This window comes from Ahaetulla prasina, chromosome 13 (genome assembly GCF_028640845.1).
Source record: "Ahaetulla prasina isolate Xishuangbanna chromosome 13, ASM2864084v1, whole genome shotgun sequence".
Lineage (NCBI taxonomy): Eukaryota > Metazoa > Chordata > Lepidosauria > Squamata > Colubridae > Ahaetulla > Ahaetulla prasina.
In genome coordinates, this window is record NC_080551.1 from 17,869,904 (window position 1) to 17,891,769 (window position 21,866).

General features: G+C 38.7%; 2 protein-coding genes across 3 annotated transcripts in view; both read right to left on the minus strand.

Annotated features, from left to right (window-relative positions):
* Window positions 1–1,188: 1,188 nt before the first annotated feature.
* Window positions 1,189–7,745, minus strand: DUT (deoxyuridine triphosphatase). Its single transcript, XM_058156283.1, has 7 exons — window positions 7,487–7,745; window positions 6,413–6,602; window positions 3,832–3,923; window positions 3,677–3,721; window positions 2,639–2,713; window positions 2,010–2,080; window positions 1,189–1,315 (listed from the first exon to the last, which is right to left on the minus strand). The coding sequence occupies exons 1-7, from the start codon at window positions 7,512–7,514 to the stop codon at window positions 1,259–1,261; spliced, it is 558 nt and encodes a 185-aa protein (XP_058012266.1). The 5' UTR covers window positions 7,515–7,745; the 3' UTR covers window positions 1,189–1,258.
* Window positions 7,746–11,989: 4,244 nt separating this feature from the next.
* Window positions 11,990–21,866, minus strand: part of SLC12A1 (solute carrier family 12 member 1) — a 48,776-nt gene continuing 38,899 nt past the window's right edge. For both annotated transcript variants that reach the window (XM_058156170.1, XM_058156169.1), the window contains exons 18-26: window positions 20,500–20,606; window positions 19,656–19,738; window positions 18,117–18,260; window positions 17,218–17,349; window positions 16,374–16,485; window positions 15,575–15,661; window positions 14,224–14,359; window positions 12,899–12,966; window positions 11,990–12,712 (exon numbers count right to left, since the gene is read on the minus strand). In XM_058156170.1, coding sequence (XP_058012153.1) covers window positions 12,577–12,712; window positions 12,899–12,966; window positions 14,224–14,359; window positions 15,575–15,661; window positions 16,374–16,485; window positions 17,218–17,349; window positions 18,117–18,260; window positions 19,656–19,738; window positions 20,500–20,606 — 1,005 coding nt within the window. In that variant the 3' untranslated portion in view covers window positions 11,990–12,576. The remainder of the gene's footprint in view (window positions 12,713–12,898; window positions 12,967–14,223; window positions 14,360–15,574; window positions 15,662–16,373; window positions 16,486–17,217; window positions 17,350–18,116; window positions 18,261–19,655; window positions 19,739–20,499; window positions 20,607–21,866) is intronic.

Consider the following 21,866-nt stretch of genomic DNA (forward strand, 5'->3'; position numbering starts at 1 on the left):
CTCTTTGCTATGTTTTTCCATTCTTGTTGAAACACCAAGCTGGGGAAAGGGTTTTTTTCTTCTTTTGGTGTTTGTAAGCCAGGAACAATTGTGCAAACAGGCCAGCCTTCCAAAATCTTTTCAGTTGTAGATTCTGCTTCTCTCCATGCCATGACATCTTTTTGCCAGTTTTCTCTCAAGCATTGCTGTTGCTTTCCACCAACATAATCTCATGGGAAGGGCTATTGATTAGTTACAGACCTAGGCATTTTGGGGGAAAGGGGAGAAAAAAAAAATAGGAAAAGGCTATTTTCAAGCGCCATCTAGTGGCTTATTTGCTAAAGTGGAAATCCAGATTGCAATCCTTCACCCCTCAAATCTATTTTTGCTTGAATGTATTTGACAGGGAACAAAAGTATTGATTGTTGGGCATGTCACGTGCTTGCCTGGTTAACTTTTTGGCTTTACGGTAGTGAGCTTCTTGCTCTTGTGATTTTTTAATATGCTTAAAGATTTGTATATTTGCAGAGAAGACACATGTAAGAATTTCAGTGGCTGAAAAACAGGGTTCCAATGCCAGTTTAAATTTTGCTTATAACAAGTAAAATTAGATAAGGCTTGCTTAAGTTGTGTCACACTAATGCAGCAGCAGTTTTCTAAGTTTGATGAGCTCTTTACTATGGTTTTGCCAGACCATGATTGCAATTTGAATAGGATCTCTAATACTGTGCTTGCAATGCCGTGTGGATTCCATTAAACTGAGTTAACCAGACACATTTTCACATTTGACTGCAGGACATTGAAGTGTCATTGCGTTGCCAAGTGCCCAAGTTGAGACCATGAAAGTGTGGCGATGGTATGACACCCAACAATTACAAGGACCCGTTGTAAGCCCTCCTTGTTCTGTAGTCTTAACTTCAGTCATGGAATGTGGATATTAGGCGAGGACTATCTATAATTGATTCCAAGTGTCCTTTTTAATTGTAGCTTGTTTTTAAAACAATTCCAGTTAAAATTTGATTGGAAGATTATGATTGTGAACAAGAGCTTTGGGGCAGGTTTTAAGTAGTCTCTGAAAGTTATCTTTGGCAGATTCTTCTCCCTGCAACAGGACTAAGTAAACACAGCCTGTAGTGATCTATATTCTTTTCATTGCAGTAATATTATTAAATCCATCTCTCTCTTATAAGAAGAAAAAAAGAAATCCCACAATTTTCTATCAAAGTTTATTTACATTTTAAAAAGGTATATAAAAATATGCTGTGTAAAAGAGTTTTATTTATTTCTGCCCAGTTGATCCAAAACCGCCTGAGCCACGTTCTGTTTCATCCAAAACCTGAAAAATAGAAGCAATTCGTTTAATTGAATAAGAGGAAACAAGGTGTAAAAGAAAAAGTGCACACATGAAATCCCAATTGTGAGCCTCACTAACCACAATTGGGATTGCCAACTGCCACTAAGTGACAGTCATAATGTGTAACAGCAGGTGATTGTGCCAGACGTATAAGCATCATGTGACCCTGACTTGTCACCCAGTTCTCCGCTGACTTTGCTTGTTGGAAACTTGTTATGAAGGTTATGAATAATGACTGTGGGATGCTGTGGCCGGCATAAATATGCACCAGTTGCCAAACCACAATTATGTGACTTTGGGGACACTGCGATGGGTGCAAGTTCAGTCAATGATGTGGTAAATCTTTTTAGTGTTATTTTAAGTTCATATGGTCACTGAACAGTCTACCTTTATATTCATATAATCATATAAACATACACACACACACCCTAAACATTCCAATAAATGACAGCCTAGGTTTCTTATAGTCATCCATAACTAAGCTATTTTCAAAAGTAATTTGTTATATTGTTAAGAACTCAACTGCAGACCACTGACAAAAAAAAATTGAGATTCTGAAGTAAATGTGAACTAAATAGATTTCATCCTTATCCCTATTAAATAAATCCGTTTAATTCCTATATTTTATCAACAGTAAAATACCTGGGTTAGCAGTTATTTTTTCCCCATTTCTTACCTTGACTTCTTCAAGAACCGGATAGTAGATGCGCTCACAGATTAGTTGAGCAATCCTGTCACCCTTTTTAACTTTAAAAAAAAAAAGGAATTTAGAAAGTGATATCGTTTAAAAAGCAACACATTATCAGCACATTGTTACATCATTCTAAGGAAAATGCCAGAACAATACTGTGCAATTACACTAAGGACAATGTAAGGAAATGACTTGTTTCTCCTCCTGGAGATTGGATGACTGCTTATAAAGTTTAGCTGGATACCCATTATTTACGCCAGGGTTGCCCAGTGTGGTCAATACCATTCTCAGATAGTCAATGGGACTATCCGTTATTGTTTTTGCTGTTAGTGGCAGTGCTGTTGGTAGTATTTATCTTCATATACTAAATGTTTGGAGGTCAAAGAACAATCTAAAACTTTATAGAGGTTGGTGACCTGAAGAGTTTGGGAAGTTTTAATTAATGATATATTTGCAGGGCAGTATACGTGTTTCCATCAAGAGAGAATTGCCCTGAAGCTCCCTCAGTTGCTCTGCCAAAACTGATCAGCATTCACCTTTTACATGTATGTTCTAATTTAAAAGCAGGAAATTTAAGGAAAATATCAGCTTAACATTAACTTTTTTTTTTTTACCTTTAAATGGTTCCTTTCCAAAGTTAAACAATACAACACCAACATTTCCCCTGTAATCCTCATCAATTACTCCAGCTGTTAAAAACAAAAATGCAACAGTGTAGATGTTTCACTGTATATATGAGTCCACTCAGATTGAATATATTATATATATATATATTCATATATATGAATATATATATGAATATATTATATATATATTCATATATATGAACACACAGATATTACACACACACACACACACACACCAGGTTAGCTATGCTGGCAAGCCTCAAAAGCAACCGGGTTATGGTCCACTGCACAAAAGATTATTTCACCATTTGCACAGGAATTTGTTAAGCGAAAACTACTTTTTTGATATCTGTGATAAGGATATGTACGTACGTATGTATGTATATAAAATTCACTCTAGCAATGGGTTTCTATGATACATCTAAGGGCATTAATCCAGTAGTAGAGTTTACTCTCTAGTTGTACTTAATTCCAATTAAAATCAATGAGCCTAACTTAAAATCTACTATATTTCATAGAACCTTAAGTCTTATTAGCTCAGTAACAAATGAATCAGTGTGAGGATTCCTTAAAAATAAAAAGTTTGAAAATGTTTGTTTCTAAACATTGCTTAATTGAAATAAATATATGCAGTGGATAAATGTATCTAGCCAACTGCTAGCATATACTTCTGCAGAGCTTAGTTCACGGTCAATTGCTTTAACAGATGTGCTTTAATTAACTTGATCATAAATTATTGCAAAGAACATATGTTCCATCATTTAGCTTCCCTAAAATTATAGGGAGCTTATTTATGTAATAAAGAAAACTCACATTTCATCTTTCAATACTTCTGTTCCCAGTACAGTACTGTCATCTTATTAAATATGCAAATTAATGTAAATAAGCAAAACCACATTTTGGAGCCTGTCAATTTATTTCACTAAGAATATTTTTATCCAAATTAAGAATGATGAAATATGCATTTTAGGCTGCAGCAGCTAAATGCATATACTGATATAATTGTATTCAGAAACAATTACTCACCACCGACATCAATGAAATGATTTACAGCTAATCCAGATCGAGGAGCTTAAATCAAAGAAAGAAAGAAAAAAGTGTTAATTATGATACTTTCTAAGTTTCAGAAATAAAGGTTTTGCAAACTTATAAGATTACAATTTTTCTGTTTAACAACTTACCTACTCGACCATAGCAACCTGTAGGAAGGGCAACCTGAATATCTGTTTTCACAACAGCTTTCCCTACAGCAGGGACCTCACAATCATACGCACTACCAAACAAACAAACAATAAATAAATAAATATCTAAGAAAAAAAATCAGTAAGTTCAAATTGTATGCAAAAATCATTTTTATACACTTTTTTTAATACACAGGTAGTCCTTGACTTATGACAATTGAGCCCAAAACTTATGTTGCTAAGCAAGACAAATATTAAGTGAGCTTTGTCTCATTTTATGACCTTTCTCGCCACAGATGTTAAGTGAATCACTGTAATAATAGTACTAATGGCACTTAAGACTTATATACATCTTTATAGCCCTCTCTAAGTGGTTTGCAGAGTCAGCATATTGCCCACAACAATCTGGGTCCTCGTTTTACCAACCTCAGAAGGATGGAAGGCTGAGTCAACCTTGAGCCTGGTGAAATTAGAACTGCAAATTGCAGTCAGCCAGCAGTCAGCAGTAGGAGCCTGCACTACCGCATTCTAACCACTGAACCATTGCAGCTGCTAAGTTAGTAACATGGTTAAGTAAATCTGGCTTCCTCATTGATTTTGTTTGTCAGAAGGTTCCAAAAACAGATCACTTGATCCCTGGACACTGTAACCGTCATAAATATGAGTCAGTTGCCAAGTGTCTGGATTTTGATCATGTGATCAAAGGTTGTAAGTGTGAAAAACAGTCATAAGTCATACGGCAGCGCATGGAAGCCTTCGGCCTACATTTTCTGGAACGTTGACATCATATTTTTCAGTGCCGCTGTAACTTTGAACAGTCATTAAACTAATGCTCGTAAGTCGAGGACCACCTGTACAATTGTGTCCCTGCTGTCACGATTGACATTCATCCACTTTGAGGTTGGTGAGCATTTATGATTGTTGTGTTGATCCACAGCTACACAATTGCCTTTTGCATGCCCACAACTGGCTTCCAGTAAGGAAAATCAATGGAGAAGTCGGCAATAAAACAGCAAACTGTCCCTGCCATCACATGTCTCATTTAACAATCCCATTGCTTAGCAACAGAGCTGCTGGTCCCAGTTTGAGGTTGTTAAGCGGGGACTACCTGCAGATTGGAGTTACAGGTGGATCTTGGATTCAAATGAATGGATTATTGTTTTATTGTACCAGTACAACGTTACCATGTTTCCCTGAAAATAAGACATCCCCTGATAATAAGCCCGATCAGGCTTTTGAGTGCATGCGCTAAAATCCCCCCAATAAGCCCTCCCTGAAAATATTTGCCATTTCCTTAGGGTTAGGGAGATAGAGCTGAAAATCAGGTAAAATGGCAAGAGGAGCACCATCTTGCTCCACACACCCCAAAATAATGACCTCCCTGACAATAAGGCCAAGTGCTTATTTCGGGGTTCAAAAAAGTATAAGACAGGGTCTTATTTTCAGGGAAACATGGTATTTGCTTGGAAAAGTACTGGAAGAAAAACTTGTTTTATTGGTTAGCACAGAATACTCTTGAAAAACAGCCCTCTGAAAGACAAAGTGCTCAACAATATTACTCAAATTCATATAGCCGCCCATTTCACACATATTGACAGCCCACCATTAAAAAGAAAATGCAGCCACAGCTAATCCTTTCGATTTAAAGATCGGTTTCAAGCTGTAAGAAGTCCACCCTCTTCCTTGTCTCAAATGTGCTTCTGCCTCCCCCCTCAAAAAAAGGCAGCTGGACTTTCTTTGAAAACATTTCGCTTTTCTTCCAAGAAGCTTCCTCAGTTCAACTGAAGAAACTCCTTGGATGAGAAGCGAAACATTTTCAAAGAAAACACCAAGAAAAAGCCAACTCAGTTTTAGGCTGCATAAACAGAGGGATAGAATCAAGATCATGTGAAGTGTTAATACCACTTTATAATGCCTTGGTAAGGCCACACTTGGAATATTGCATCCAGTTTTGGTCGCCACGATGTAAAAAAGATGTGGAGACTCTAGAAAGAGTGCAGAGAAGAGCAACAAAGAGGATTAGGGGACTGGAGGCTAAAACATATGAAGAACGGTTGCAGGAACTGGGTATGTCTAGTCTGATGAAAAGAAGGACTAGGGGAGACATGATAGCAGCCTTCCAATATCTCAGATGCTGCCACAAAGAAGAGGGAGGCAAAGTATTCTCCAAAGCACCTGAGGGCAGGAGAAGAAGCAATGGGTGGAAACTAATCAAGGAGAGAAGCAACTTAGAACTAAGGAGAAATTTCCTGACAGTCAGAACAATTAATGAGTGGAACAACTTGCCTGCAGAGGTTGTGAATGCTCCAACATTGGAAATTTTTAAGAAGATGTTGGATAACCATTTGTCTGAAGTGGTGTAGGGTTTCCTGCCTGGGCAGGGGGTTGGACTAGAAGATCTCCAAGGTCCCTTCCAACTCTGTTATTCTATTCTATTCTATTCTATTCTATTCTATTCTATTCTATTCTATTCTATTCTATTCTCCAGCTGCCTTTTGGAAAATAGTAACAACAACAACAACAGTTTTGGGACAATTGTTGGCCCGAAATCTCCGCAGGAGATTTGTTCTTCTTTCTTTACCTGTACAAATCGTAGCCCGCCGCGCGGGAAGATCCTTTAGAAGGCGCAAAAGCGTTCTCGGTTAGCTTGGCGAAGCGCAGGCTCTGGGATGTCGCGTCCCCGTTGGGAATATTCAGCCTGGCGCTGGAAGGTTCTCCTGGGATTACCGTGGAAACTGGCATAGCGACCGGGCGAAAAAGGGCGGCCAATTCTGAGGGGACGGGAAAAAAAAAAAAAAAAAAGAAGACGAAGAGATGCTCCGAAAGCCCGCGCTTTTTTTTCTTTTTCCTTTTGAATGGGACCCGCCCGCGGCAACGACGGCCAATGGGCGGGCGCGCGCGCGGGGCAACGACGGCCAATGGGCGCGCGAGGACCTCTGAGCCAATGGGCGCGCGGCGGAGGCGGGGTTTTCCCCTGTCTGTCAGTCTAAGAAAGGGGGGGAAAAATGAAGTTGGCGCGCGCCGTCGTCCGAATCGGAATTTTCTTAAAGGGCGGGGGAGAGAAGGGAATTTTACTTCGGGTTTCGGCAGTTTTTTTCTGCCTCTTCCACGGGAATGGTAGCCAGGAATGCCTGGTTTATGTGTGTATATAGGTATGTCTGTGGGGGTTTCGGCGCGGACGGGCCCGCTCGGGGCCTCCCTCGTACCGCCTGAAGGGGCTTGGTTTGCTAATTTCAGTCAGATAATTAAAATGGCGGCGGCTTTTCTTGGCGGGAGGCAAAAAAAAAACAACACCCGCATGAATGAGGCTGTTTAAACCAGGGGTCTCCAACCTTGGTCCCTTTAAGACTTGTGGACTTCAACTCCCAGAGTCCCTCAGCCAGCAAAGCTGGCTGAGGAACTCTGGGAGTTGAAGTCCACAAAGGGACCAAGGTTGGAGACCCCTGGACTTTAAACTACCGATTTCCCCGTCGTCGTTGCCTCCTTTTAGGGAGGAACCCCGATCCTCCTCACCACCACCATCACCCCCGCGTATAGGAATGGTTTTGCCCAACGGGCCTCGGCGAGGCCGAGAGGGCCGTTACAGCTCCTTATGGAAGAGTCCACCTTCCTCAGAAGAGGGGGGGGGGAAGAGAAATTAAAGCTTTGTTCTTACTGTGCCTGAGGGAGCGCAGGGTAGCCATTTGCAGCGCCTGAAAGGGCCTTTTTCGGCCTCGTGTTGCTCGGTTTTTTTTTTTTGCCTCCTCCGAAACCGCAGAGGGCGAGAAGCAGTCGTCGTTTCTGGTAGACCGGGAGGAGGCTAAGATGGCAGCCTTGTCTTTTTCCCCCCCCTCACAACCCTCCTCCTCGGCCAGGGAGAAGTCAGGAAGGCTGCATTCACACGAGGCGTCTTCTAACTAGGGTTTGGCTTCAGAGACCTTGGGCCGAGCAGAGGCCTCGCTTGGCTTCCCGAGGGTGGCTTTGCCTTTGGGGGAAGAAACCGGGACGCGGGTTCTTTTAGGAAGATGCTCAGGTGGGATTCCCTTGAATGGGGGAATGGATGAGCCTAATTGGCTTCACAGTGGTGCTTTTTTTTTCTTTCTTCCAAGAGACAACTGGGCTTTCTGGTGTTTGTTTGTTTTTTAAAGACGTTTCGCTTCTCGTCCAAGAAGCTTCTCCAGCATTATGAGCTGAATTATGCTCAGCATCATGCGCGTTATGAGCGGAAGAAGCCTCTTGGACGAGAAGCGAAACGTCTTCAAAGAATAGAAGAGAATAAGAATTGAATTGAATTCTTTAGTGGCCAAGACACACAAGGAATTTGTCTTTGGTGCCTATGCTCTCAAGTGTACATAAAAAGACGATACGTTCGTCAAAATTATAAGGTACAACACTTAATGATAGTCATAGGGTACAAATAAGCAATCGGGAAACAATCAGGAATAGAATAGAATAGAAATAGAAATAATAGAAAGAGAGAAAGAGAAAGAAATAGAACAGAATAGAATAGAATTCTTTATTGGCCAAGTGTGACTGGACACAAAGTATTTGTCTTGGGTGCATATGCTCTGAAGTGTACATAAAAAGACAAGATATGTTCATCAAGAATTATAAGGTACAACATTTAATGATAGTCATAGAGTACAAATAACCAATCGAATCATACTAGGAAACAATATAAATCATAAGGATACAGCAACAAGGTTACAGTCATGCAGTCGTAAGAATAGAATAGAAATAGAATAGAATTCTTTATCAGCCAAGTGTGATTGGACACACAAGGAATTTGTCTTGGGTGCATACACTCTCAGTGTACATAAAAGAAAAGATACCTTCATCAAGAATTCTAAGGTACAACACTTAATGATAGTCATAGGCTACAAATAAGCAATGAGGAAACAATCTATAAATCGTAAGGATGCAAGCAACAAAGTTACAGTCGTACAGTCATAAGTGGGAGGAGATGGGTAATAGGAATGATGAGAAGATTAATAGTAATAGTAGTGCAGACTTAGTGAATAGTTTGACAGTGTTGATGGAATTATTTGCTTAGCAGAGTAATGGCGTTCGGGAAGTAACTGTTCTTGTGTCTAGTTGTTCTGGTGTGCAATGCTATATAGTGTTGTTTTGATGGTAGGAGTTGAAACAGTTTATGTCCAGGATGTGAGGGGTCAGTAGATATTTTCACAGCCCTCTTTTTGACTCATGCAGTATACAGGTTCTCAATGGAAGGCAGGTTGGTAGCCATTGTTTTTCCTGCAGTTCTAATTATCCTCTGAAGTCAGTGTCTGTCTTGTTGGGTTACAGAACCAAACCAGACAGTTATAGAGCTGCAGATGACAGATGCTTAGGTGGGATTCCCTGAATGGAGATGAATGAGCCTAATTGTCTTCAGTTCCATGAATGGAGGGCTAGGAATGAACCACCCTGATCTGCCCAGAGACCTTGGGGATGATATGTATGTGTTTGTTCATTTATCAGTCAAATTTATACAGGTAGGCCTTGACTTAACAACAGTTCATTTAATGACCATTCAAATAACAATAGCACTTAGACTTATATACTGCTTCACAGTGCTTTAGAATAGAATAGAATAGAATTTTTATTGGCCAAGTGTGATTGGACACACAAGGAATTTGTCTTGGTGCATATGCTCTCAGTGTACATAAAAGAAAAGATACGTTCATCAAGGTACAACATTTACAACACAATTGATGGTCAATATATCAATATAAATCATAAGGATTGCCAGCAACAAGTTATAGTCATACAGTCATAAGTGGAAAGAGATTGGTGATGGGAACTATGAAACGATTAATAGTAGTGCAGATTCAGTAAATAGTCTGACAGTGTTGAGGGAATTATTTGTTTAGCAGAGTGATGGCCTTCGGGAAAAAACTGTTCTTGTGTCTAGTTGTTCTGGTGTGCAGTGCTCTATAGCGTCGTTTTGAGGGTAGGAGTTGAAACAGTTTATGTCCAGGATGCGAGGGATCTGCAAATATTTTCACGGCCCTCTTCTTGATTCGTGCAGTATACAGGTCCTCAATGGAAGGCAGGTTGGTAGCAATTATTTTTTCTGCAGTTCTAATTATCCTCTGAAGTCTGTGTTTTTCTTGTTGGGTTGCAGAACCGAACCAGACAGTTATAGAGGTGCAAATGACAGACTCAATAATTCCTCTGTAGAATTGGATCAGCAGCTCCTTGGGCAGTGTGAGCTTACTGAGTTGGTGCAGAAAGAACATTCTTTGTTGTCCTTTTTTAATGATGTTTTTGATGTTAGCTGTCCATTTACAGCCCTCTCTAAGCAGTTTACAGAGTCAGCCTCTTACCCCCAACAATCTGGGTCCTCATTTTACCGACTTCAAAAGGATGGAAGGCTGAGTCAATCTTCAGCCTGATGAGATTCGAACTGCCAAACTTCTGGCAGCCAACAGTCAGCAGAAATAGCCTGCAGTACTGCATTCTAACCACTGTACTACCACAGCTCCTACAAAGTTACAACGGCATTGAAAAAAGTGACTTATGACCATTTTTCACACTTGCAACTATTTCAGCATCCCCATGGTCATGTGATCAAAATTGAGCCATTTGTCAAGTGACTCATATTTATGACCGTTGCAGCGTCCCGGGGTCATGCAATCCCTCGTTTTGCAACCTTCTGACGAACAAAGCCAGTGGGGGAAACCAGATTCACTTAACCGCTGTGTTACTGACTTAACATTTGCAGTGATTCACTTTTATGGGTGGCAAGTAAAGTTGTAAAATGGAGCAAACACACAAACTTCTCACTTAACCACATACATTTTGGGTTTGATTGTGGTCATAGGTAGAGGACTACCTGTATAACTGTCCATCTTGAGAAATCTGTTTATCAAGATTACATAGCCACTTATCTCACACGTGAGAAACAAGCCAACAGATGTAAATGTAAGAGTTAGATGTAAATACAATCAATAGGCCACCATCCTACATCCAAAATTGCAAGGGTGCATCCTTGTAAGTCATCTGGAGTAAGTCCAGTTGAAGGAGAGCCCCTGAAAGCAGGTCAGCCTAAATTGGTCTTGAGCTGGCTCTGCTTCTGGAGGTTCTGTAAATCCCCTGAAAAGCACACTATTAGCAACATGAAGGGTATTCTTAGTATTACGGTATTGGCTCAGCTATCTGGTATGGATTTGTCTCTACCTTTTTTATAAAGATCGCTAGCAGTACACAGAAATAAACTCTATATTCATGCCAGCAAACTATGAATTCCTATCTTTGCATCTTGCAAAAGGCAATTTCAGAATGTTGAATTATGACTTGCCTGATAATTCTTGGAACTCTAGTTCTACTGGGTCGAGATAGGTTGATTAAAATAATACTTGTTTCCCATGGTGCTGTCTCATTTTGAATTCTGATGTCTTTTGTCAATACTTTCTCTCGATACTTCCCCTAAAACTAGTTAAATATCCTTTGATAATTTTGCTTTTATATACTTATGCCAACAATCCTGTATATTATGCTGAGCCTTTTTTCAAGAAGAGTAAATGGATTTATATCCATTCCTGTCTCCTAATACAAAGCCAATAGTCTCTGCTCTCAAGAATGCTTCTACAAAGCTAATATTGTTTGGTGATGCTTATCAATAACACAAATCTTATCTAATAAAATTTGTCTAATCAAAACTCAAAAAATCTCTGATTATTTAGATGAAATCTAACTATTCTAAGATCATTGCGTGTCAAATGTTATAAATGGTTGGTAATCTTTACTACTTGAATTATGACAAACCACATATTTTTGTTGCCAGTTTATGATGCTCTGGATAATAGGAATTTTAGTGCACATAAATTTGTGATTAATGTGTTAGTTTTTCTAATGTTCAGTGCAGCTTGTGTTGCAACAAATTCAATAAAGATGCTTCTGAATTTTTTTCACATGGAAACAAAAATATAAAAAAAGTATGCAATAGGGATAAACCTTTGATTCATTTTTATTGTTAACATCAAATTAATATACAAGTCCAAATAGTTTTACCAGTCAGAAAAAGATTAAAACTTACTAAAAACCATTTCTAAGTTATGCCAAGGCACTGTCTTAGTTTATTTTCATTTATAGTTCTAAAGAAATCAATATCACTATGAAATTTTTAAAAATTTAGGTTAGTACACATATTTTTGCTTTCAAAGTTGTCTTAAGTGTTGATTGAATATGATTTCAGCTTATCTTGAGGTGATAATTTGAAATTATACGTTATGCCTTATAAATCATGACATTTTGCTCCCCAATTACAACGTCATGAATAGAAAAAAAAAAATACAACAAGCTTTTTATGGAACAAAAACTTTGAAGTTATGCAAGCAGGTATAGCATTGAACAGAAAATCAGACATTTTGGATTCTTTGGGGGAGAATGGAAGTTTTTGCATAACTAGAACTGTACGGTCTTCTGAACCACAGGACTGCAGTAATTAATATGTTCATAATAGGAATGGAAGTTAGTGTATATTCTGACATCAAGGGGACTTTCTTTGTGATGAAAGCTAGACTTTTAAAGTAAGATTTGAAATGTGGAATGCAGATCTTTTTTTCTTTCCAAGGTACTCTCTTCCATTTTACCTTGCCCTGTCAATCTTGGTTTTCCATTTCTTCTCCCCTTTTTGCAGAATGATTTGGTTTTTTTTACTCTGAGATAATGATAGCAAAATATCCTGTTGGGAGTCTATTTAATATAATAAAGCCATTGCTATGTCCAGAATGCATGTAATGGACTCTGGGGGCGGGAGAATTACGAGTAAAACGTTAGTACATTTTTGTGGTTGCCTCGAATGAGCAAAACTGGAGGTAGGTTCTTGGAGAGGATTTCTAGCCAAGCCATGTAGAGATAATCCGATATAATTCCTTTTCTTGCTACTGGTAGGCTCCTGTTGAATTGAATAGGTATTAGTAATAGTCACTGCTGGTATATAAATAGTCTCCTAGGCTAGGTTACCAGATGGAAGCAAACAGCTACAGAAAACTCTAATTTAAACTGTAGATGACTATATTTCAATTTACAATTTTGCCCCAAAGTCTCAGTAGAGACAACAAATTAAAAATGTATAACTTACACAATAATTAGATTAGCAGCTCGAGAGTGCTCCTGTAAGAGTTCATTCAAACGGACCTGACGGTAACTCTGTTTAAAATCAAAAGTTGATTACATTAGAAATTATTTTTTCTATCATCCTTAGTCTAAATACATTTCAGACATCCTTCTTTATGAATAACTTTGAAATAAGTTCATGTACAATTCTGCCTGTCTTTGGATATATCTGTTGACTGAAATACGATTTTTGCAAATTAAAGTACGTAACTTGCAAATTGGAAACAAGAAACAGCTTTGCTGGATAATTATATTCTCTTATTAAATCAATATGAATCTATACTTCTCTTACCTCTTTAATGAAATACTCATGGCTACAGAATATAACTGAACATAAATTTATTTAAAGAAATTAAGAGTTGGAAGGATTTTTTAAATGTACGATTAGTCTTCTGCTCAGATCAATGATCCTACTCTCATCCTACTCTGGCATCTATCCCAGACAATGCTATCCTTAATGTTGAGGGAATATACAACAAAGCTTAAGTGTCATATGTACTGGTCCCATTCAGCTAATATACTGTATATCCCAAATTAACATTCACTATTGGAGCTTGAGCAGTGCAAAGAAAAAGCTCAGGGTTAATGTTTCCCGCAAACGCTTTGATGTGGGCTGACAGAAATCGTTGCAGAATTCAGTACTGGATTATGTATCTCTTCTATTTGATGTTCTCCCCATCCACCACCTGAAATTGGGGTAATTGTTCAGGTGCTGGCCTAGAAACCAGGAGACTGAGTTCTAATGAGAAACAAGGACCACAGGAATTATTGTTGCTAAGTGGTCCTGACCGAAGGACCACATAGCTTATTGGTGAAAATTCCAGTCCCAGTTAGGGTTATTAAATGAGGACTCCTTGTACAGATTTTGGAGAACATACGCTATAGGGCAATTAAAGAAACATTGCCTTCTCTTTCTAAGTTAAGTGTTCCTCATCCTTGGCATTTCGAAGATGGGTGGAGTTCATCTCCCAGAATGCTGGCTGGGGAATTTCGGGAGTTGAAATTCACTCATCTAAACTTCCAGGATTGAGAGACGCTGCTCTAAGGTTTGAAGCAAAGTTTCTGCCAACTCAAAAGCTCCCTCCAAGTAAAGGAGTTTCTTGTGTTAATAAAACGAATAATCTCGATCAAAGTTATGGCTTTAAAACGATTATGCGTAAAATTTGGTTAGAAAGAGCAGGTGATATAAACCGTGGATTCCCCTCCCCTCCCGGTAATCTATATGCCCTGCCTTCTCTTTCAAATAGCTCCTTTATAGTGTCAAAGGTAACTAAAGGTATGGCTGGTTACCTTTTCCTTGAATGCTTCCAGTTCTGCATCAGTGATTTTCCATGGTGCTTCTCTCTTTAATTTCTCAGCAGTTGTTAAATCTTTGCAGCTTTCATGAAGGCGGTATGGTTCAATCATCTCTTCAAAGAATTTCCAGCTGGAACAGAATTTATAAAGAGACTTCACAGCAGGACTCTTAACTCTTCATTTTACAGATATTCTTAAGATCGGACAAGCTTTTGGAAGTGGAAAGATAGCAAAATTCTATAAAAATCTTTAAACTCTATTTATCAGGTTTTAAACATGGGCATAGCCATTGCAGCAGAGTAACATTTCCTCAAGTTTATGTTTGTCATTGCTGCCAATTTATATTCCATATTGAATTTATTATAAAGTTATACATAATATTTCATTTCACAGTACTGCAGAATATATTCATAGTTGTGTACACGAGAAACAGGACTTTTTTGGGAAAATGTCTGCTTGCATTATACCATAACACTAGCTTTATTTTTTATTACTGTTAATTGTAAGATTCAGACTCCACTCCATTGAGCGTAAGTGAAATTATTTCATATAAAAATAAAGTTGCTACACTATGTTTCTTTGTTGCTACAGAGGTAACATAGACATCTCTGGAAATTAGTTCCAATAAATATAATGTTGAAGTGAATTGGCTACATTTAGATAACTAATACTAAGCTCGTATAGACTTTCTAAATAATGACATTAGAAAGATTTGAATGTGATACAATAGATTTTAACTTGCACTCTACCTTGATTTCTGATAAAATGCACTTTGATAGCATATTTAAGCCTCTGAAGAGTCTCAACAGTATAGCCAGGCTGGGTTCAAATCATGTACTTACCCTTGCATTTGGGATAATAAACTACAATTCCAGTGTTCATTTAACATTTACTAAACAAATTATAGCCTTTATATATATGATTAGCCACAATTCAAGACAGAATAAAGTATCTTTCAATTCATCCAAATGACCTCCCAGAACAACAGTGGTTAAAGTTACTTTGTGTGCATGTGTGTGTGTACAAATGAAATAAAACAAATTATAGTTATTTGGGTAATAAGCATATTATCCTTTAATAGAAACTGGATGTCAATGGTTGCCTGACATCTCCTGTTTCAGGAACGCCCAGCTATTCCACTAATACTGTAAAAATCCATTTTTCTTTGGCAGTTTGCTACCTTCTCTGCAGTAATAGAATGAACACCCATGATTTAGCTTGGTATTTTTTTTCCTATATGGAAAAATAAGACAACCAGCATCAAGGGCAGGTTTTACATATTCCATTTTTAGATGTTCCTTTTTAAAAAAATGGCGCAATTTCTTATAAACTCGCTGAAGCTTACCTTTCCTTATTGGGTTTCATGTTGATGTCTCCAATTATATTAATGTCGGCAAATTTTATCCTGAACTTACTTAATAGCGAAGCCATCCTGAAAAATTAAAAAAAGGGAATCTCTTTTAATTCCAAAATTCAGTAAGCTTGACTTACTGAATTTTGGCCAGTATGCATGAGATACAATATTTTGATAGATAATCCTTTGCACTGGATTACAAAATGCAATTTATTTATAGTGAAGTAAGTTAATGTGCTAAGATTGCAGTCTGATGTATAAAATGCAGTTCTTCCAAGACCAAATGCTGTCTGCCTACATAAAAGAGAATCCAGAATACCTTTTAGCAGGGCATGGACCTGAAACATGGACAGTGAAAGTTTCTAAAAAGGAATTCTGCAATAAAATAAGCTATCCAAGTTTTACTTCTACTACCTAATGACTACACAGTGCTTTAGATATTTCAAGCCGCTTTGCCTATATCATTTTCTTCCTTTCCTCCTGTTTATGCAAATAGTTTTGTAAATGTGACGGAATTTACTCCAGAATCCCAAGAGAAAAAGGACTGCATTCCAAAGGAGCAAGGTGCAACTCAGTTCGGATAGTGTGTGTAAGAGAAAGAGGGTGAAGATGTCCCCTCCCTAACAATTCCTTTACGGGGGTAGTAGCATATTTGAGTTCATCAAGATTCTGGCTTCAAATGAGGAACAATCACAAAATCTGCTTGGAGGAATCACCAAATGCCTTGCTTTTTGGAGCCTGGCGAAGCAGTAAAAGTTTATTCTCGGCGTAAGGAGACAGATTTTCTTACATCAACTTTTCTTCTTCAAGGCGAGTAACTTTTCCACCAGTAAAGATCTTCAGTTTGCAATCCTTCCACTTTTTCCGGAGTGTCAGAATGTAGGGAATTAGGAGGATTAACCCTAGGTGGAAAAAATTAGATCAAGTTATACGTTCACCCCAGTGAAGCAAGTCAGAACACTGCATAATTAAAAGGAAAGTATTTCCCCCCCCCCACTAATATTGAAAATGGATGGTCGTTGACTTTAAAAATGTTTTTTTCAATTACATTTTTTTTTGGTTACTTGTTTTACACATCTTACATAGGGTTGTAAGATCTTACATGATCCTGGTACCTAAGGTAGGTGATGGCTTTTTTTGGGGGGGCTTACCTCAGGGGTGAAATGCTCCCGGTTCGGACCGGATTGTGCGATCCGGTAGCGATGGGGGGCAGGTAGTTCAGAGAACCAGTAGCAAAAATCCCTGCCCCGCCCTGCCCACACCTCGCTGTTCCTCTTCTCTGTCCCTGAAGCACTCAGTGGTGATACAGCTGCAAACAGCCTTAAATGACTGCTGCAGCACTTCAAAGGGCCGCACTACAGCTGATCAGCGCTGTAGGAAGCTAGTAGACCGGTGCCTCTATTTTTAAGGAAGGTAAATCGGGGCCTGTCAGTAAAAGGCAATTGGTAGACCGGGGTCTCTATTTTTAAAGAAGGTAGACCGGTGCCTCCCAAGTTTTGTATACTTTATTATTTTTATTATTTATTATTATTGGCCATGCCCATTCAGTCACCTGACCACCAAGCCACACCCACCAATTAAGCCATGCCCACAGAACCGGTAGGGAAAATTTTTAGATTTCACCCCTGGCTTACCTCCATCATCAAACAGCCACCACACATCGATGGAACCTTTTCCTTGCTTCTTTTTAAACTGAACGCTCGCTTCAAGCAGCTGTTGATTGAATTCCCCGACGTGTACTGAAGAGATTGTGCTAATGCTGCGATCTGAAATGAGGGAGATGAGCCAATAGTTAGCTTTAATAATAGTTGCAGACATCTTTTGTTTCGGTTACGTAAATAATGTTAAAAACAAATTCTTGGATTTTAAAAAATTCCTCAAAAGACGATGAGAACCAATCGTCAAAAGATTGGAATCCACGAACATCCGTACATTACAAACACATATAATTTGGTAACTCATCATCTTTGGTATTTTGTTCTGTTTGGGATTTACCTCTTGATTTAGGTCCCAGAACTTGGGGGGGTGGGGAAAGGTTGGAGAAAATAGTAGATCTTTCCTAAAAAGTTCTGTGCTCAAAGACTGCTCCATAATTGGAGGAACTGTTGAGAAACCATGCCTACTACCATGTGGAGAATAGTAACGAGAGAGACTTCAGCAGTTTGCAATGGGCCAGAAGATTCACCCAGCAAAAGAATTTTCTGCACTATGGTAAGATATATGGTGTTTCTTTTTTTTTTATTCTAGCAATTATTTCCCAGTTTGCTTCGCTATGAAAGCATCACATCGCCAATGTGACTACCATAGGATTTGCAAATCTGTAATTTTTGCTGAACTATTTCCTCTTTTTTTGATCGTCTATGACAGCTTGGGTTTCCATCAATCTGCTTTTTAAATTGCTACTAGAATATTGTTGATTTTGTTATAATAGACTAAATGTGACTTTGAATGGCAGTCTGTTCTCAAAGTAGCTCTTCAGAATAAAAAAAGCTCATAGGCAGGTCTTATGCACACATTATTTTTAAGCGTATACCTTTTTTGGGCATCGTCTTTGTAAAGTTGAGCTTGGTGGCTCTTCTAAAGAATCTACGGATGCCATAATTTTGTTCTTCAAATTCGTTATCTTTAAGAGCTGCTTCTAGGGCTTCTCTCTCCTGCTCCATCTTCTTCAGTTCCTCTGTTAACCAAAAGAAAGACTGGCGGTGTGACTACTTAGAAATTGTCCAAGAAAAACAGGGATAAGCTTCAATTACTGTTCTATCACTGAACCTGAGATCTCAGCTTTTCTGTTTCCTTTTCGCCTGTTAATGATTGCCTCCTGTTAGGCACCCTTGAATGAAGACGCCACTGCTTCTTCAGCATTTTTTTATTCTGTAATGAATTTCTGCCTCAGGACATCCATAAATGCATTTTTAGATTGAAAACATGCATGCATCGGGCATAAATATTTGACTTCTGCAGTTTGTTTCATGGTATTTTGGAAACAGTGGGAATATCAATCATGAGGAAATACACAAAAAAGACAGCAGGTGGCAGCAGAGGGTTACAATTTTTTTAGGGGAATTTTTTTTTTAACATTGATTTTAAGCAAAAACAAAGTCATAAATACATATTTAATGGCCTGGTCTATACATGGCATTAAGAATAGGCTTGACTTTGCTTATTATATTTTTCCTGAACATCTGGATTAGCCTTAGGTAAATTTTTTTCTTAATAAGCCCCAACTGGGAACTTTAGCTTGAAAATAGTTTATGAATTCTGGATTCCCTTTAGCTAAGGTTTGACATATCTGAAGTAGAAATCATGGGTTATTCTTAGCTCATTTGGTAAAAGCCAAATTCTATTTAAACATTTTAAAGCAAGAACAGCATAGAAAATGACCTATTCCATAGGCGAAATTTCATTTTGCTGTTCCCCCCGCCCCCATTTAATTCCTCCTGGTAATAGTATTATTATTATTTTTTCCAAACCAACTGCAGAAAGGACAAGATAGTGATGGGGATATGATTGTCAAACAATGGGCTGCACAGAAGATGCAATGATATCTCTTAGTTAGGAAGTTAGAAAGCATGTTTTTTTCATTTCCCAGGTGAGCTGCAACAGTTTGCTTTATCTTAGGGATCTCTTGAAGGTGGCATTAGAAGCTGTAGTTCAATGTTCTTCGAACTTGGCAACGTTAAGATATGTGGACTTCAACTCCCAGAATTCCTCGGCTAGCATGTCCAATGGTAGAGGAAATCAAGACATAAAGGGTTTTATAAAGTTATGACCAGCTCTTGGGATGGAGCCAAAAAACCAGCTGGCAACTACAGCACTACAAGGGGCATTCTGCTTCTACCTATTAGCCGTATTGCATTCTGTACCAACTATATCAGAGCAATGTTTTTCAAACTTGGCAATATTAAGATGTCTGGATTTCCACTCCCAGAATTCCTCTGCCATCCTTTTCGAGGAAGAAGAAGTTTGTATCCATGTGTATAGACATTAGCACAGTTATTAGGGGAATATTTTTGTTCCCAGAAAGCATAACTATCATAGGAATGGTCTGAAATTTTCCTAAGACTCGACATACCTTGAACCTGGAGGACTTGCGATATATCGAACCCTTGACTTGTTCGAACAATTATCACGCCAAATTCAAAGTCGAATGCATCACTGGAATAAAGTTTACATTAAAAAACATATTTAAAAAGTATTGAGTTACCCGGATTGAAATAGTAACAGTTACTATAAAGCTATGACTGTTAAGAAAATTTTAACTTGAATCAAACTTATAACATGACAATAAAAATAATGTAGGCATATAGTACATCAGTGTCTGCTTCACAAATGTTTGCCAAGACATACTTTGAACCTGCAAGGAAGCCAGAGGAAAAAAAACAACTACCTGCCTGCCTTAATGACGTAATGCAAGGTACTGTGTTTTCAAGAAATTGGAAATATTTCTAAATCATTTTCAAACTGTGCAAACCTCTAGAAGATATTATAGTCTTCTTTTGCATACAAGCATTATTTTGTTTCATGAGCATTGTTATTGTTGTTAGTTGCAAAGTCGTGTCCGACCCACCACGACCCCATGGACAAAGTTCCTCCAGGCCTTCCTGTCCTCTACCATCCTCTGGAGTCCATTTAATCTCACGCCGACTGCTTCAGTGATTCCATCCAGCCACCTCATTCTCTGTCGTCCCTTTCTTCTTTTGCCCTCAATCATTCCCAGCATTAGGTTCTTCTCCAGTGAGTCATGAGCACAGAAAGCAATAATAACCATTTTCATCTTCAAGATATGTTAGGAATCTTGAATTGCAAGTTCAAAAATAATTTTGTAAATCAGCCTTTTTTTTAAAAAAACAACAAGCTGTTTAGAATTGATGCTTCTAATTCCTAGCAGCATAATATACTTCCAAATTCATACTTACTGTATGGCACCTGTGTAATTTTCAACTTGCATTGCAGTGGCATGTCTCCAATCTTTTTTAAACCCAAGCACCAAAGTGTTAGGTTTCATTCTTCCCAAACCGGAGGCCTGCCAGTATAAAATACCGTGTTTTAAACAAGGCATGTGCAAGTTTTATCTAAAATTAGAAATGATGCAGAAATATAATGGGAGTACAGTGATGTTCTGGAGGGATTTAAGCTTAAAATCTATCTGGCAAATGTCCTTCATGCTTGTACCCAAGCAGCACATATAAAGATTAGTTCTAAATCATCTCGGCTATAAAATGATTTTTAAGCTGCAAGAAATGACTATAGTAGTATCCATTTGCATTCCTTCGGATTCAAAATTCAAACTTTGAAAATTAGATCAACATAATTTTCCGGCTACTGGTCGTGTGATTGTTTTTAACACAATCCATGCCAGGGTTTCCAGTGCCCTTAATATAAAGCAAGGATGGTGTTTATATGTTTAAAGAGCCATAACATTGGCCAAGTGCTACATAACGCCTTTTATAGGACATGTTGTGGTCCGCCAGCAGCCTGCGGAGCTGGCAACGGATTCAGACAGTGATGAGGCTGAGGAAGAACATGGGCCGGTCCTGGAGGCTGGGGAAGGCCCAGATGAGGGCTCTGTGTTGGAGGCAGAGAGGGGGCTAGGATCATCGGGGAGTGCTGTGCGGACTCCAGAGCCTCCAGAGGCTGACACTAGTGAGGCAGAGGAACAGGAGGAGCCTGTTCCTAATGCACGCATGAGAAGAGCTGCCAGAAGACAAGAGCAGCTCAAGCAAAGAGGATGTCTCAGGAGTAGGGCCAAGAGATGATTGGCCCCTCCCATAAGGCTTAAAAGACCAGCAGCGGCATTTGGGCTTTTTGCCGAAAAACAACGTTGATATCTTTGTCTTGCTGCATTTGTTTCTTATCGGCGTCTTCTGAATTTTTTGCCAAGAAAGGCCTTTGGCAGTTTGCCTAATTAGACCAAGGTTGGTGATAAGACTGAGGAATTGTGTTGGGAGGAATTTGCTTTGATTTAGTTTGGACTACTCTGAGAATGAGTTAATTCTCAGCTGTTCTAATAAAGTTTGTTTTTAAACTGACTTGAGTTTGCTACTACTTACTTGGGCCTGGGTCACAACAGGACAGCTACTACATTCAAGAAACTCTCAACCTTATCTGAGAGTAAACCTTTTGTGAATACAGTTGGGGTGTTTTTTTTTAAGAACAAGCACATTTTCCACTTCACTTCTTTAGATTTTCCCTCCCCCTGAAAATCGTGAGTGCTTTCTGATTGAAAAGGCAGCCTAGCCATTTTTTAACCAAAAAAAAAGAAAATACAGAAGCCTCTTGTTTC

What these genes read in the sequence shown, in the direction of transcription:
- DUT (XM_058156283.1), bottom strand. Translation starts at nt 7,514, where the DNA reads ATGGCTACCCTGCGCTCCCTCAGGCACA. An exon ending in CCTGCGCTCCCTCAGGCACA is followed by an intron (nt 6,603 to 7,486) that starts GTAAGAACAAAG and finishes CCGTCCCCTCAG; the next exon opens with AATTGGCCGCCCTTTTTCGC. An exon ending in TGGAAAGGAACCATTTAAAG is followed by an intron (nt 2,081 to 2,638) that starts GTAAAAAAAAAA and finishes TTTTTTTTAAAG; the next exon opens with TTAAAAAGGGTGACAGGATT.